The sequence below is a fragment of the Solanum lycopersicum genome, chromosome 9 (assembly GCF_036512215.1).
Source record: "Solanum lycopersicum chromosome 9, SLM_r2.1".
In the NCBI taxonomy this organism is placed as follows: domain Eukaryota; kingdom Viridiplantae; phylum Streptophyta; class Magnoliopsida; order Solanales; family Solanaceae; genus Solanum; species Solanum lycopersicum.
The window spans coordinates 5,518,772-5,532,493 of NC_090808.1; the positions used below are offsets into that span (position 1 = coordinate 5,518,772).

A 13,722-nucleotide genomic window follows, 5' to 3' on the forward strand; every position below is an offset into this window, starting at 1 on the left:
ATTATTCTTATTTTTTCACCAAGTCATGAATTATGAAGTTGTTTTGTGTATGTTAAGGAAGATATAACTTGTAACTTAGTTTATTCTCTTCCCAACTTTAATTTTATATTGTAAACCACCAACTTGTTTAGTATACCTTCATATCATTATGCATTGTAGTTTGATGCTATTCAAATCAAATGTGTAGTAACAAATTGATAAATTTTTAACCACTTTCAATAGTTCAAAACGAAAGAAAATACATTATATATTGTCAATTTTCCAACATAAAATCAAATAATAAGAAACTCATTACTAATCGAAGAATAAGAAACTACTAAAATCTACGAAAATAGCTTACATAAATACACAATTTAAAATACAATAATTTTTAAAATTTTCATTCATTAAAAAAAATCCTCTCGAATACATCTCTATTTTCTTTTAGACACATCCCACTTCATTTAGATACATGAATCGAATAATTAATGAATGTATTCAAAAATAATACTCCCTCCGTTTAAAAAAGGCTGACGTAGTCTGATTTGAACGAAGTTTAAGAAAGAAAATAAGACTTTTTAATCTTATGATTCTAAATTAAAGTTATATCAAATATATCAAATGCCCTTTAATTTCATGGTATTAAAAATGTCACGAGAAAAACTAAAGTTGAAGTATTACCAAAAAATAAAGAGATTATTCTTTTTTAAACAGATTTAAAAAATAAGGTTATTTTTTTTGAAACAGAGAAAATAATATGATCTAATTTTTTTATAATTAAAAAAACTGTCCAAATATGATGTAATTATTGTTCCTACTATAAGAAGGGCCCACTGATATGAGAAATCTGGGCCTAGGGATTCGTGACGTTGAAATCATGTCAAATAAATGGGGCCCAATAACAGATGGGCCCACAGGTACACCTACCCTGGCCCACTCCACTTTGCACCGTCCGATTGAAAACGAAACGCCTCTCTCTCTCTCTGGATTTTCGCGGGGTTTCTCTCTCTATACGTATATATGTATGTATATATCAGCTTTGGTGTATATTCTCAGTCTCTCTCTCCTTTTCAAGAAAACGTTTTCATGCCATTCCAAAGAAGATTTTCTATAGCTTTGGAAGTTGGAACTCTCTCTGCTCTGTTCTGCTATTCCTTTCTTTGCCTTTACTGTAAGTACAATGATTTCTGCAAATCTCCCTTTTTATCTTGTAATGAGGTTTACATGAATATTGCTGTTATGGGTCTGCATTTTTGTCTTTGCTTTTTAGCTACTCAAAATCTTGAAATGGGTTTTTTTTTAAGTGAATGTTGTGGTGTTATGGGTCAGCATTTTCTTGAATATTTTTTGTCTTTTCCCTTTTTATCATACTAAATCTTGAAATGGGGTTTCCATGAATAATGGGTCTTCATTTTTCGTGAGGGGTCTTTGCTTTATACCCACCCAAAATCTTGAATGTTGTGGTTTTATGGGTCTGCATTTTCTTGATATTATCTTCTTCTTTTTTTGTCTTTTCTTTGTTACCACTCAAAATGTTGCATTATGGGTCTACATTTCTTGATTTTTCTTTTGTGGTATGTGATATGGCATCCCTTTTTATGTGAGTGTGAAGGCCTTAGATATTGTTTCTGAGCTCCATTTTTCTGGATCTGTGAGGTGGTTTGAATTTGATTAAACTGTATTAACACTTGTGATTATTGACTCTCAGATCTTGTTTCAGAAATTAGTTTTTTATTTTTTTCATTGACAACTTTTCATGTAAAAATGCAATTTCAGTTAACTGTTGTTTTTTAGTGGGTGGATTGAAATGTGGAATAATGAGTTAGATTCATGACACTTTGGGTCCAGCTGGGTGAGAAATGTTAAATCTGTAACTTAAAGCTGTGGGGATTGTGTTGCTTTATGTTACAGATACACAGAATCTTATGGTTGAAGACTCAGAAAAAGATGGTGTTTTGATACTTTTGGTCCAGTACTCCAGTTAGGATTTAATTTTCTCACTTTTGTCAGGTCATGCTTTTTCTTTGTGAAGAAAATATGTCTTATTGGGTTGCCTAGCAAATGCTTTTGGCTGGTTTTAGTAGTTACATATTTCTATGTCTATATTCTTGTTCTTCTTATATTTGTCTATATACAGATCTCTTTGCAAGTATAGTATGTAAGAATTGAAAGGTGATTCTACAGCTTCATTTAGTTATAGTTCTTGTGTCAACTTCAATCGAAGGCTGATTGTAGCATTTACTAGAAATGATGAGATTCAGCATTTGCACTTGCTCGAATTCTCTTAGTACTTCTGCAAATCCATCAGTTGTCCTGTTTGCTTAAGGTTCTATTCATTGCTTGTGAACATGGAATTGGCATAACTGGTTAAGGTAGGGCGGTGTATAATAGACCCTTGCAGTTTGGCCCTTTTCTGGTCCTCGTGCATAGTAGAAGCATAGTGCATTGAGCTTCCCTTGTACTTCCACTTCTAGTATTTGCCAACCTGCTTACGGATGAGTTGACGGAATACTCTTACGGTTGTCAAACTGTCTATTTTAAAGAAGCTGAATTATTGATTGCTTACTGCTAGAAAAGATATTGACCACTGATTTGAAGTGTTTTAGTTTATTTGTCTGCTAATATATTCATTTTATCAGGGGTCTATATTCAGTTCAGGTCATTACTCAGCATACTTGGCACAATTCATTTGCTCTTGATATAGCTACCGGTTTCTGTCAAACATCCGACTCACTAGGAGTCTGTTGTTCTTTTAGGCCTGAATGATTTCATATTGGTTCAAGAAGTACGATGAATATTTTGTCTAGGCGTTCTTGTGTTACTAGTCTGCTTAGTCCTTCCAACTCTTTTGTGCACTTGTCTTCTATTGAAGTCTTTGTGGTAGGGCATATCGTTCAAATTCCTTCCTAGTGAACATTGAGTAATGGATATTGTAGCATGTCTCTGTAGTGATTTTTATTTTATGTCTCTCTTATATACTAAGACCTTTATTTCCTTTTGCAGTAAAGAATGTAATTGAAGTTTGAAAATGGGGCACCGACTAGAAACTAGACGTCATCACGAAAGCTCCAGTGCTGCAAAAGAGATCAAATCATCCCTAGCAAATCAAAGTTCAAAGCTCAGAGACAAGAATAAAGTTGAAAGCACAGAAGATAAGACATATATTAGCAGGCATCATGGCTTAAGCAAGACGGTCAATCAGAATGTTTCACAATTGACCTCTTCCGGAGATCACCAAAACCAGTGGTTAGGGAGTAAGGAAAATAAAGATGACGAGCTTGTCAAGTACATGTCCAATTTGCCAGGTTATCTGCAGCACACAGAAAAGGGAAAGAATGTTCAAGGAAAGGCTTTGAATTTCGGAGTCCTTGATTGGGAGCGTCTGGAGAAATGGAAGTATAATGAACGTATGCCTGCAAGTTGTCATCGTAAAACGTTATCAGGTAGTTCTTCATTTGTTGCTGTTAAGCCTCCCAAAGCTTACGGCTTGTCTTCTCAGAGAAAGCAAATGCCATTACCGAGCATTCCGTCTTGTAAACAGAAGCTTGCAGAACCCGTGCAGCAATCCCAATCAGAGTTTATTCAGACCCATGATATGCAAACTACACGGTGCCCCACAAAGCATGGTAAGCAGAAACAGCATCTTAGGAAGGAGGTACCACCTCGCAACCGTAATTCCGAACTAAAACCAGATGAAGAAGATTTGTCCTGGATACCGATCAAGAATGTTAGTGTTCCTAGTAGTCATACAAAGAGTGTTCAAGTTTGTAAAAACGAGATCAAATTCGACAATGAAGGCAAGTTTAGTTCCCAAAATTATGCTGCTGAACCCAAGAATATTGTGCTCTTGGTTCCAAAACATCGTTCAAAAAAAAGTATAGAGGCCTCTCAACTCTCTGAATTAAGAACATCTTTTGATGAGCAACCAGCTGATGCAATGAGGGCGGGATTTTCTGATTGTTCTTCTCTGGATTCCCTCTCTAGTGAACTGCTTGCTGTTCCACATTCATGTCCTCTGCCTGCAAGCTCTGCTACGAATACAGAGTCTCATGTGAAGCAACGCCAGTTGTCCAGTGCTCGGGACATAACAGATTTATGCTCATCCCCGTGTCCAACTGGGAGGATAACTAATCGCACTTCATTTGATGCCAAATGTCTGAATCACAATAAAGTTGATGTAGAATTGAGACTCCCAGCTGAGACTTCACAGAGAGAAGATTTGGACACTGCAGAGGAGGCAGTGGTGAAGGGAAGACATCCATCCCCTAATAAGAGGTTTAGCTTTAGTCTTAGTCGAATGAGCAGAAGTTTCAGTTTTAAGGAGACCTCTGCTGCTCCACCACTGAATAGTACAAATAGCATCCCCAAGTCTGGCCCAGCAGGAGCTTCTTCCAGTGCGGATCTCAGTAATCGGGAGAAGCCAAATGCTAATATCAGAGGAAAATCTAGTCCTTTGAGAAGACTCTTAGATCCATTGCTGAAGCCTAAGGGCGTTCATTCAGCTGAGACATTTCCACTTTCTAATGAAAACTCAAATGGCAATACTTTGCCCACTAACCACAGCAAGCATGTTCATGCGAAAAAGCATCTTCCCCCAACTCTTCAGGCTCTTCTACAGCTTTCACTTAAGGACGGAGTTCCATTTTTTAAACTTGTCGTCGACGATGATGGTGGCATTCTTGCTGCAGCTGTCAAGAAGTTACCAACTTCCGGGAAGGGTGGAAGTAGTTTGGTTTATGCTTTCTATGCAGTCCATGAAATTAAAAGGAGGAGTGGGGGTTGGATGAGCCATGGACCAAAAGAGAAAAGTGCTGGCTTTGGTTATAAAGTTATTGGCCAGATGGAGATTTCTTGTTCTGAAGTTCAAAACTCAAGTGTACATGAGCAGAAAAGCATATCTGTGCAAAGGGAATCTGTCTTGTATAGCATTGATTGTGGACAGGTGGAAAAGCAAGTCCCTGATTCTTGTCAAAAGAGAGAGCTTGCCGCCATTGTCGTTATGAACTCAAGTCAATATAAAGAAGAAGGTATGCAGCAATTACCTGGAGAGACCTGTGAAACATACAGTGATGTTGTAGTCATTCTTCCTGGTGGTACACATAACTTGCCAAATGATGGAACTCCTTCCTCATTACTCGAACGATGGAGATCTGGTGGATTATGTGATTGTGGAGGGTGGGATGTTGGTTGCAAGCTAAAAATACTTGAACAGGATAAGAATTGCAAGAGCCAAGATTTTCTAAACCTTTTGATTCAGGTACTTGTTTGCGTCAAAACTTAATTTCACTTTGTTTGCTTCTTCTCTTGATAAGTCTTGATAATATTTGGTTACCAATGCTTCTTCACAGGGAGGAAATAGGAGGAGCAAGCCTATCTTCAGCATGGCACCACTCAAGAATGGACTTTACTCTGTCGAATTTGATTCATCAGTTCCTTTGTTAGAGGCATTCTCCATATGTGTGTCTGCCCTGACTAGTCATAAACTAGCTGACATCTTTGAAATTGGTTCTCTAGGACGGAAGGCTTCTTCAGATGCCACGATGGGGACAAAGGCTTCAACCGCAGTCCAAGGACAAGTCCCTCAAAGATATGTGTCATCTCCACCCCCCTCACCTGTTGGAAGGATCTAGGGAACTGATGAAGCAAGAATTCTGAGAGGCTGTTTTAGCATCACATTGCATCTCGCAAGCTGAAAACCTGTGGTTCAAATAAGTCTCTAATCTTCGACCTCTCATTTTGTACGTCTTTGATCAGCTGTAAATTCTCTTATAGTAAGGAAATAATGTCACGCCGCAAGGTATAGAAATGAAGTCAGTAGAAAAGGTTTTAGAGAAAGTAGGTACTTACTCTTTGAATATACAGTGGCTGGATTTCGTTTCCTTTGTTTTTATCTAAGGTAATATTGATGGTTCTACTGTTATTCAATACATATTTGACACTCCCAAGCAGTTTGGCTAAGCTTCCATAATTTGACATGTAAAAGCACTTATTGATCAAAACACAAACTACTACTCAAATGATTACTCTACAAAAGCACTCTTGTTATTCAAATGTTTGATCAAACAAATTATGCTTTATCGTTTGACTTAATAATAATAGGTTACAAAATCTATGATAATATAAGATAAGACTCTTCTCACTCACTCTAAAACAGCTCTCTCGTTCCCAATTTACAGGTCAATATAAGAGGCATGGTGAATACATATGAACCATTGTCCATCAACCTTCTCAAACACATTAGTAGCAAACTGTTTTCCCCAGCTGCTGCCCTTTGTCTTGACCATTTCAACGCACGTAACGTACCCCAGATCACCTCTAACATGAACTTGGACATCTCTGATCTCTATTTCTAGTGGGAAATCATATTCTGCCCACACAAACTCCCAGCTTCCCATTACAAGATCATAGCCTGATATGCCACTCACCCCCGGGTGCACGATGCATGTATTCTCACCCCTCGACCAGAGGGCTTGCATAGCAGCTAAATCTCCAGTCTTGAAAGCATTGTAAAATCGAGCATTTGCTGCTAGTACAGATGCATTACTATTCTCCTGGAGAAGCCGGAGGCGATCCCTGATTTTTGCTGCTTGAGCATAGTTCTCCTCTTTAATAGCAGTCCTTAAATCTCGAGCCAAGGTTTCTTCATTTTGCAAGATGCTTTCGCCACTCAAGGTTCCTTCTGAATCTTCACTCCTGACTTGGCATCGTCCAAGCAACAGAGAATGGGATGCTTGTCCAAAAGGTTCTGTTCTGGATAAACACACAATTAGACCATTTTATAGCTTAGGAGAAGAAATCTAATGTAACCCAAATAGAAAAATAGAGATTAAAGGGGAAAGACAGAAACTGTTAACCCTGACATGCTACATACAATACATATTTTATGACTTCTCCACAGCACTGACCGGCAAAAGCTAAATATGGAGGACAAAAGCAGGCACTTAGAAGTGGAAATGACAAGAACTTAGGGATCTGTGACTAGGAGTCTGTAAAATGCTTTCACAAAGCATAGGTTACTTACTGATATAAGGAAGATTTTATAACTATAAGATGCTATGAAGGTCAAAGGAACAGAAGTAATTGGAGAGCTAGACGTTTTTTCTTTCCCATAATGCTATCCTCGATCTCAAATGATGTCCAAGTAAAAGAAAATGCCAACACATCAGCTAGTAGTACCATTCTAGTAGTCCCAAGAATATTAAATACATCAGCTATGTTGCAACTTGCAACCCCAAACTAGTTGGAGTCATCAGTCACATAAATCTCAATATATATTCTACTCTTCCAAGTTAACAGGATAACAAATGATGGTATAAATAAGACAAGGCACATCTGATTAACTCAACAATCTTACGTTTTAACTATTTTTCTACATCCTAAAAAGAGATAAACAATACTCCTGCGTCCCAATTTTTTTTTGATAAAGGTAAAATTGTATACATCAGCATTAAGCACATGTTGGAGACCTACAAAAAAATGAGCTACAACATTTCAATGTACGACAAAACATCTACTAGATTACACATATTTCGGATATCGATATTCAAGCAAGTCTATCTTTGACGATAAAATTTTTCATATATCATTTAAATTTTAGGGATTGTCAATTATTGTAACTTATAGTACTTTTTATGTACTTTACAAATATATAAATTTCATTTCAAAAAAAGAGAAGATTTCATGCGCAAATTTTCGGTCAAACTTAATATGTTAAGACTCTCGAAAAATGAAATGTGTCACATATATTGGGACAGAGGGAGTAGTTCTAAGATATCTTCAAACCAAGCAAGAAGAACTTACTGAAAGTTCTAGCTTTTGAATCAAAAGAACGATTTCCACGAAAATTGTCAGAAACTATCTTAGTTGTGTCAGCTAAAACTGCACAACATTGCATATGGAGATGTGAAGTAAAGCAGTGGTTGATCTCGACTCGGTTGATACTGGACCAAGCTAAAAACATGTGTTGTCTGAACTTAGTGCATCCCTGCATTTGAAGTCGGAGAATAAAAGTGAAATGCAGCTAGAAAGTGTACACATGATGCAAATTGTAATGTACGTAACACATTTTCTTCAAAGGATAAATTAAATAGAAGCTGAACAACAGTAATAAATAGATCGAGATCTCTTAGGTTACAGAATTCGACACAACTGTAAACACTTCCAGTTTTCTTTCCTTTTACTTTCTTTCTTTCATTTAATCAGAAAATTTAAATGCATGTCCTACTAGACTTCGTGAAAAGGGATTTGCTTTGTCCTTTCAAACCACTAAACTACATATTGACTCGGAATAACTTTATTATGTGTGACACACAACTGACATTAGTGAAAAATCGGCATTTTTGCCAACTTCTTTCAATCGAATAATGTCAAAGTCGGCATTACTATTAGTCAATTAAGAACTTTACTGACATTTGCAGCATGAACAAGGAACTATGAGTGTTAACCATGTTTTTCAGAAATCTTTTGTCAGGCAACATTTTTCAAATGAAATACAGTAGTCCATCAAATTTTAATCATCATATAATGGTGAAATATATACACATCTATAGCGTGCTTTGATACAATGAAGAAATTAATTACTTGGAGATTTATGCAAAATTAGGCATACCTTCTATTAGGGTCGATGTATGTTACCGCCACCAATTATCTAAGTGATTTCCTACAAGATCGATCACTTGTGGAGTCTTGTTGTTTCTCCACAACAGCTAGTCTTTTAATCTAAAAATTTAACTCTCAAATCACAGTGTATGTTTAGAATGACTCAAATCACTCGAATTTATAGGTTAATAACTCCATTTCACTCATAACTCTACTTCCCTTAACTCCTACTTCAATTCAAGTGTTCCAACTCTTCTTCTTTTACTATAGGGAGTTATGTGATGGAGTTACAACTTAGCTTCAACTAGACTTAATTTTTTTTTTAACAAAAAGGAATACATAGCCCTATCATCCATAAACACAGTCATTTTTGGCGAGTTTCATACCTCAACTATGAATTGTTCACTTTTTTCCTATCTGAACTATCATCACCATCTACATATTAAAACACACATTAACTATCAATTGATCCATTTTCCTCCCTTGTTCAGTTACAAATTACAATGAATCAGGTCTACATGGAGACTTGGATTGAAGTTAAAAGATAAGATATTACACCAACTATTTCCCTTTATCCCCAAATTCACTTGCACAGAAAAACAAAAAAACTCACGTCATTGCAGAAGTGAGGTTGAATGATGCGAGGTCTCAATGACATAGCCTGCAAATTTGGGGCTGACCACATTGTAAATAGAGTTAGTTCCAAGTGATTTCTGTACAGAAAGGAAAAAGAAGTGATCAATTGTAAAGAAAACGAAATCTCATAGGAGTAAACAGAGCAAAAGCTGGAAAGCTTACGAATATTGAAGGCGAAGAGGAAATGGGTCAATGGAAATGGAAGAAGCCATAGATAGACATGAAACTCATTACTCATGTGCTTGGTTGGTGGAAATGGAAATTGGGCTTCCAATAACTGGGCTTTCTTCATATTTGGGCTCTGATCAAAGGCATTTGGATATGGGTAAACAGAACTTGTTCGTTTGGATTATTGACTTATCACTTCTAAGTCTTTTGGTTTATTTTGGTTTTAAAATAAGTAATTATAAGCACTTTTTAATTTTATTCAAACACATCAAAACTGCTTAAAATTTATTTTCACTTAAAAACACCTAAAATAAATCAATTCAAACGGACACTTACTTTCGTACCCTATTTTCTTAACTACTAATTCGTGTTTACCGCCTACTACCGTCATAGTATATAAAGAGAAAGAAATGCTAGGGTAAAAACTCTATCCAATTACTCCTTGATATATATATACATACATAATAAGATGACATCAAGGAGGATTTTGTCTAATTTTGGTAAATATTTTTTTCAATTGTGTAGTTTTCTCTTTAGATAAATTGTTTGAAATTTGAAAATAAAATCTCATGAGTGAAAACATATAAAAGAAAAAGAAATTCTAAAACTTATTTTTCAAATTTAAAGTTTAAAATTGAAATAGCTGGTCAATGTAATGAACTAATATTTATTTAAAATAATCTTCAAATATTATTTTAAATTTGAGTCAAAATTTATTATTAGGATTGTTTAAAATCAAACCATAATCGATAAGTCAATTCTGAAATTGACTTATTTACTGATATTAGATTATCATCTTAACGATTGGTTATCAGATTATAATTCCAAAGTTAACAGTTTATCAATGCGGGGACAGATTACTCAATTACCTTACTGGGTTAATCGTTAATTGGTTAAAAATTATCATAGTTATAGTTTTACCATAAGTATATACATTTAGTAAATACTAATTAATGTGCTTATACTCTCAAAATTTAGACTTTCATATGTGTCTTGGTGAAAGCCTATAAAAAATATTTTGTTTGATGGAAGATAAATCTAATTGTGAGTGAAAGTGAAAGAGTGCACCATGAAATGTTGGAGTCAATACATCACTTGATAATCGTCATTTAATTCCTAATCTGATACCGAACCAATTGATATCTTAATGGTGTAAGGATCGAAAATAAGCAGATGTAATGCAGAAGCTAGCAAAGCAAATCTCGAAAGACCATGAGTAAGAAGACAAACGAGAAATATACCAAAAGATACAGATTTAACGTGATTTGGTCAATCGACTTACATCCATGAAGGATGAGCAATTCATTATGATTATGAGAGTACAAAATAATGAGAGAAAATAACTTCAACCACTTTACTTGAAATACAAGGAGGTTTACAAATTCTCCCACATAACCAAAACTCTCGAAACCTTAAAACTACATTGTGAATGCCGATTAAGTTAGAAAGAACAAGCCTATAAATATAGAGTACCAAATCTTTTCCTACTAGAAAAGAACTGGTCAAACCTTAAAATCTTTTAAGGGAAAACCAATTTATGGTAAGAAATCATGGCAATTAATGCCCAACAAATCTCCCATTGTCCTGAATTTCTGACAAAATAAATTTGTCCACCTTCTTCACATAATCTTCAATAATCTTTTCCATAATCTCCTCCATCTAACATATGTCTCGACACAGAAAACCTATTTGAAATAATTTCTCCAACAAAAATCTAATTCATTATTGTCAAAAAGGATATTGCGGCTAGAATTTCACCCGCCAAGATGAACACGCATCTCTTACCTGGCTCCATCATTGAACCATGGTTATGATACCACTTGTTAGGACCCAAATAATTAGGTGTGATGTGGAAGCTACTGAAGCAATCCTCAAAAAATAATGAGTAAGAAGACAAACGAGAAATATACAAACGACATACAAATTAACGTGAGTTGATCAATAGACCTACATCCACAAATAAGATGAGCAGTCCGCTGTAAATATGAGGAGCACGAAATATAGAGAGAAATAGCCCCAATTCAAATCACTCAAAATACAATTAAGAGGTTTACAAATTCTCCCACATAACCAAAACTCTCAAAACCCGATAACTACATTGCAAATGTTGATTAAGTTAGTAGGAACAAACATATACTTATAGTGTACTAAACCTTTTCATACAAGAAAATGACTAATCAAATCTTAAAAATTTTTCCTAAAATAAAAATCTATTTGTGGTAAGAAATCAGAATAATCAATACCCAACAATTGATTAACTAGTAGATTAGTATATGTAAAATTTGAATTCCGATAATTTATATTATTAAGTATAATTATCCATCCGATTCATTTAATAAGCCGTCCTGAGACGTATAGCATATTGTTGAAATTGAGAAAAATAAATGTATTTGAAAGATAAAATAACAATCATCACAGATTACTTAGTGATAAATATCTATTGATTCATAACTAAAGATTTTGAATTTAAATGATAAGTCATTTTCGGTAAAGTATGTAATAAAAGAGAATTTCAAAGTTCTCTAAATTTGACATCGTATAACTTGCCATGTGGTTCCTCTAGGCTCTATAATGTTTACCTCCACGAGTTTGATTTCTTTATAGCTAAGTATTTTTTAAAATCATTTGTCACTAACGAAACTTAATTATAATTCAACCATTTTGCTTTATACTTTTGTGAAAAATTATTTTTATTAATACCTTTAAAGAATTCTCCGAATCAATAAGAGCCAATAAAATTTAATTTAAAAATAATTTTACATGTTTGTAAGAATAGACTCTCGTCAAGACTCAAGAACCATATATCTTGTAAGACATTTTCTATGAAGAACTTCATGTTCCATTGGTTAAATTATTCAAAAATATTTTTTTAAAAGAATTTAAGTTTCATAAGTGATGGGCTTTTATAGCCCACAAGTCTCGCCACCCCACCATATTTCTTTTTCGTCTCCAATAGTATTTATCTAAATTATATATCAATGATTTTATTGTAATACTTTTTTGTACATATTACACACAAAAAGTATGTACACATAAATATTACCTTTAACTTGGCGTTAATTGACAACTATGATCTTTAACTTTTGGTATATACAAGTAGACACTTAAACTTGTCTAAAATTGAGTAAATGAACACATTTATCCTAAATGGCACCCTAAATGACAATTTTGTATCCTACGTGACATCCTACATGTATTATGTCAGGTAGAACACTTGTGTCTATTTGTTCAATTTTATAGTAATAGTTTTACTTGTGCACATTTCAAAGTTGGAGCGTATAGTTGTTTCTTAACTCTAAGTTAACAGTCATATTTATGTATTATGCTTTTTACAATGGTACTTCCTCCGTCCGGTATTGTTTGTAATAGTTTCTATTTTTAGAGTCAAACTATAAAAACTTTGACTAACATTTTAAGATGTATTTTATCATCATATTAATATGCAAAAAAAATTGTAATTTATAGTACTTTTCATATAGTTTTAGAATATGTATTTTTTTTGTTTAAAATATCGAATTAATGTGATCTAATTTACCTTTAAAAATTAATCAAATTGACTTTCGATAAGCGTAACATGACAAACAATTCAGGACGGAGAGAGTAATATTTAATCAAAAACTCAAAGATATTTTTATTATAACAATTGCATGTTCTTTTTGGTGATAAAAAATATTTTTCTAAAAAAACATTACTACTACGAACAAGGGTATGGACTGAACAAATAACTTTAACGATATCAATACAATATGTATATCTAATACTGATCTAGTATCAAAAAAAGTTATCAATGTTAATGACCGGGGCATGGACTGTAATTTTTTTAAGAGAATAGATATTTCTTGAATTACTTTCAATTGAAATATAAACATATAATTATTTTAAATATTTGGTCTATTTATATATTCTTTTCCTTATTTTAGTGTCTTATGTTCACTTATATAACACAAGGATGTACTTTAAGTTTAGGTCATACTTTAGAAATAATTTTAGCCAAAAACTCTATATTAAGTATAGTGGAGAGAAGACCCAAAATAGTCCCTCATCTTTGGGTTAAAGACTCAAAGTCATTCTTGAATCTTCACATGAAATACTAGTAGTCCCTCATGTTTGTAATATCGGTGCAATTTTGGTCCTCCCTTAAAATTTTTACTATCTTTTAAAATTAATTTTGTTTGTAATTTTATGTTTTGAATGTGTCATTGTCTTTATATATATATATATATATATATTTAGTAGAAATAATAACTTTATGAATACATAAAATATATATTTATTTCTACTAAATATATAAAATAACGATTACAATTTCTCACATAAATTATGAATACAATCAATGTTAAA

The 13,722-nt window shown here is 33.8% G+C and overlaps 2 protein-coding genes across 5 annotated transcripts; one reads left to right on the top strand and one right to left on the bottom strand.

Annotated features, from left to right (window-relative positions):
• Positions 1-964: 964 nt before the first annotated feature.
• On the top strand, positions 965-5,906 carry LOC101262946 (uncharacterized). 3 transcript variants are annotated; one of them, XM_004246324.5, is made up of 3 exons: positions 965-1,150; positions 2,983-5,236; positions 5,328-5,906. In XM_004246324.5, exons 2-3 carry the CDS (start codon positions 3,008-3,010, stop codon positions 5,607-5,609), a joined length of 2,511 nt encoding a protein of 836 aa, XP_004246372.1. In that variant the 5' UTR covers positions 965-1,150; positions 2,983-3,007; the 3' UTR covers positions 5,610-5,906. The 3 variants fall into 3 exon arrangements, with proteins under 3 accessions (XP_004246372.1, XP_025888806.1, XP_069145378.1); XM_026033021.2 differs by lacking the exon at positions 965-1,150 and adding an exon at positions 1,382-1,989; XM_069289277.1 differs by lacking the exon at positions 965-1,150 and adding an exon at positions 1,954-2,351.
• A 93-nt stretch (positions 5,907-5,999) lies between these two features.
• On the bottom strand, positions 6,000-9,523 carry LOC101248327 (uncharacterized). Of its 2 annotated transcripts, none has more exons than XM_004246807.5 (4): positions 9,376-9,523; positions 9,191-9,290; positions 7,780-7,963; positions 6,000-6,724 (listed from the first exon to the last, which is right to left on the bottom strand). In XM_004246807.5, exons 1-4 carry the CDS (start codon positions 9,423-9,425, stop codon positions 6,150-6,152), a joined length of 909 nt encoding a protein of 302 aa, XP_004246855.1. In that variant the 5' UTR covers positions 9,426-9,523; the 3' UTR covers positions 6,000-6,149. The 2 variants fall into 2 exon arrangements, with proteins under 2 accessions (XP_004246855.1, XP_025888807.1); XM_026033022.1 differs by having other exon boundaries at positions 9,191-9,252; positions 9,376-9,520.
• Between the last annotated feature and the right edge of the window lie 4,199 nt (positions 9,524-13,722).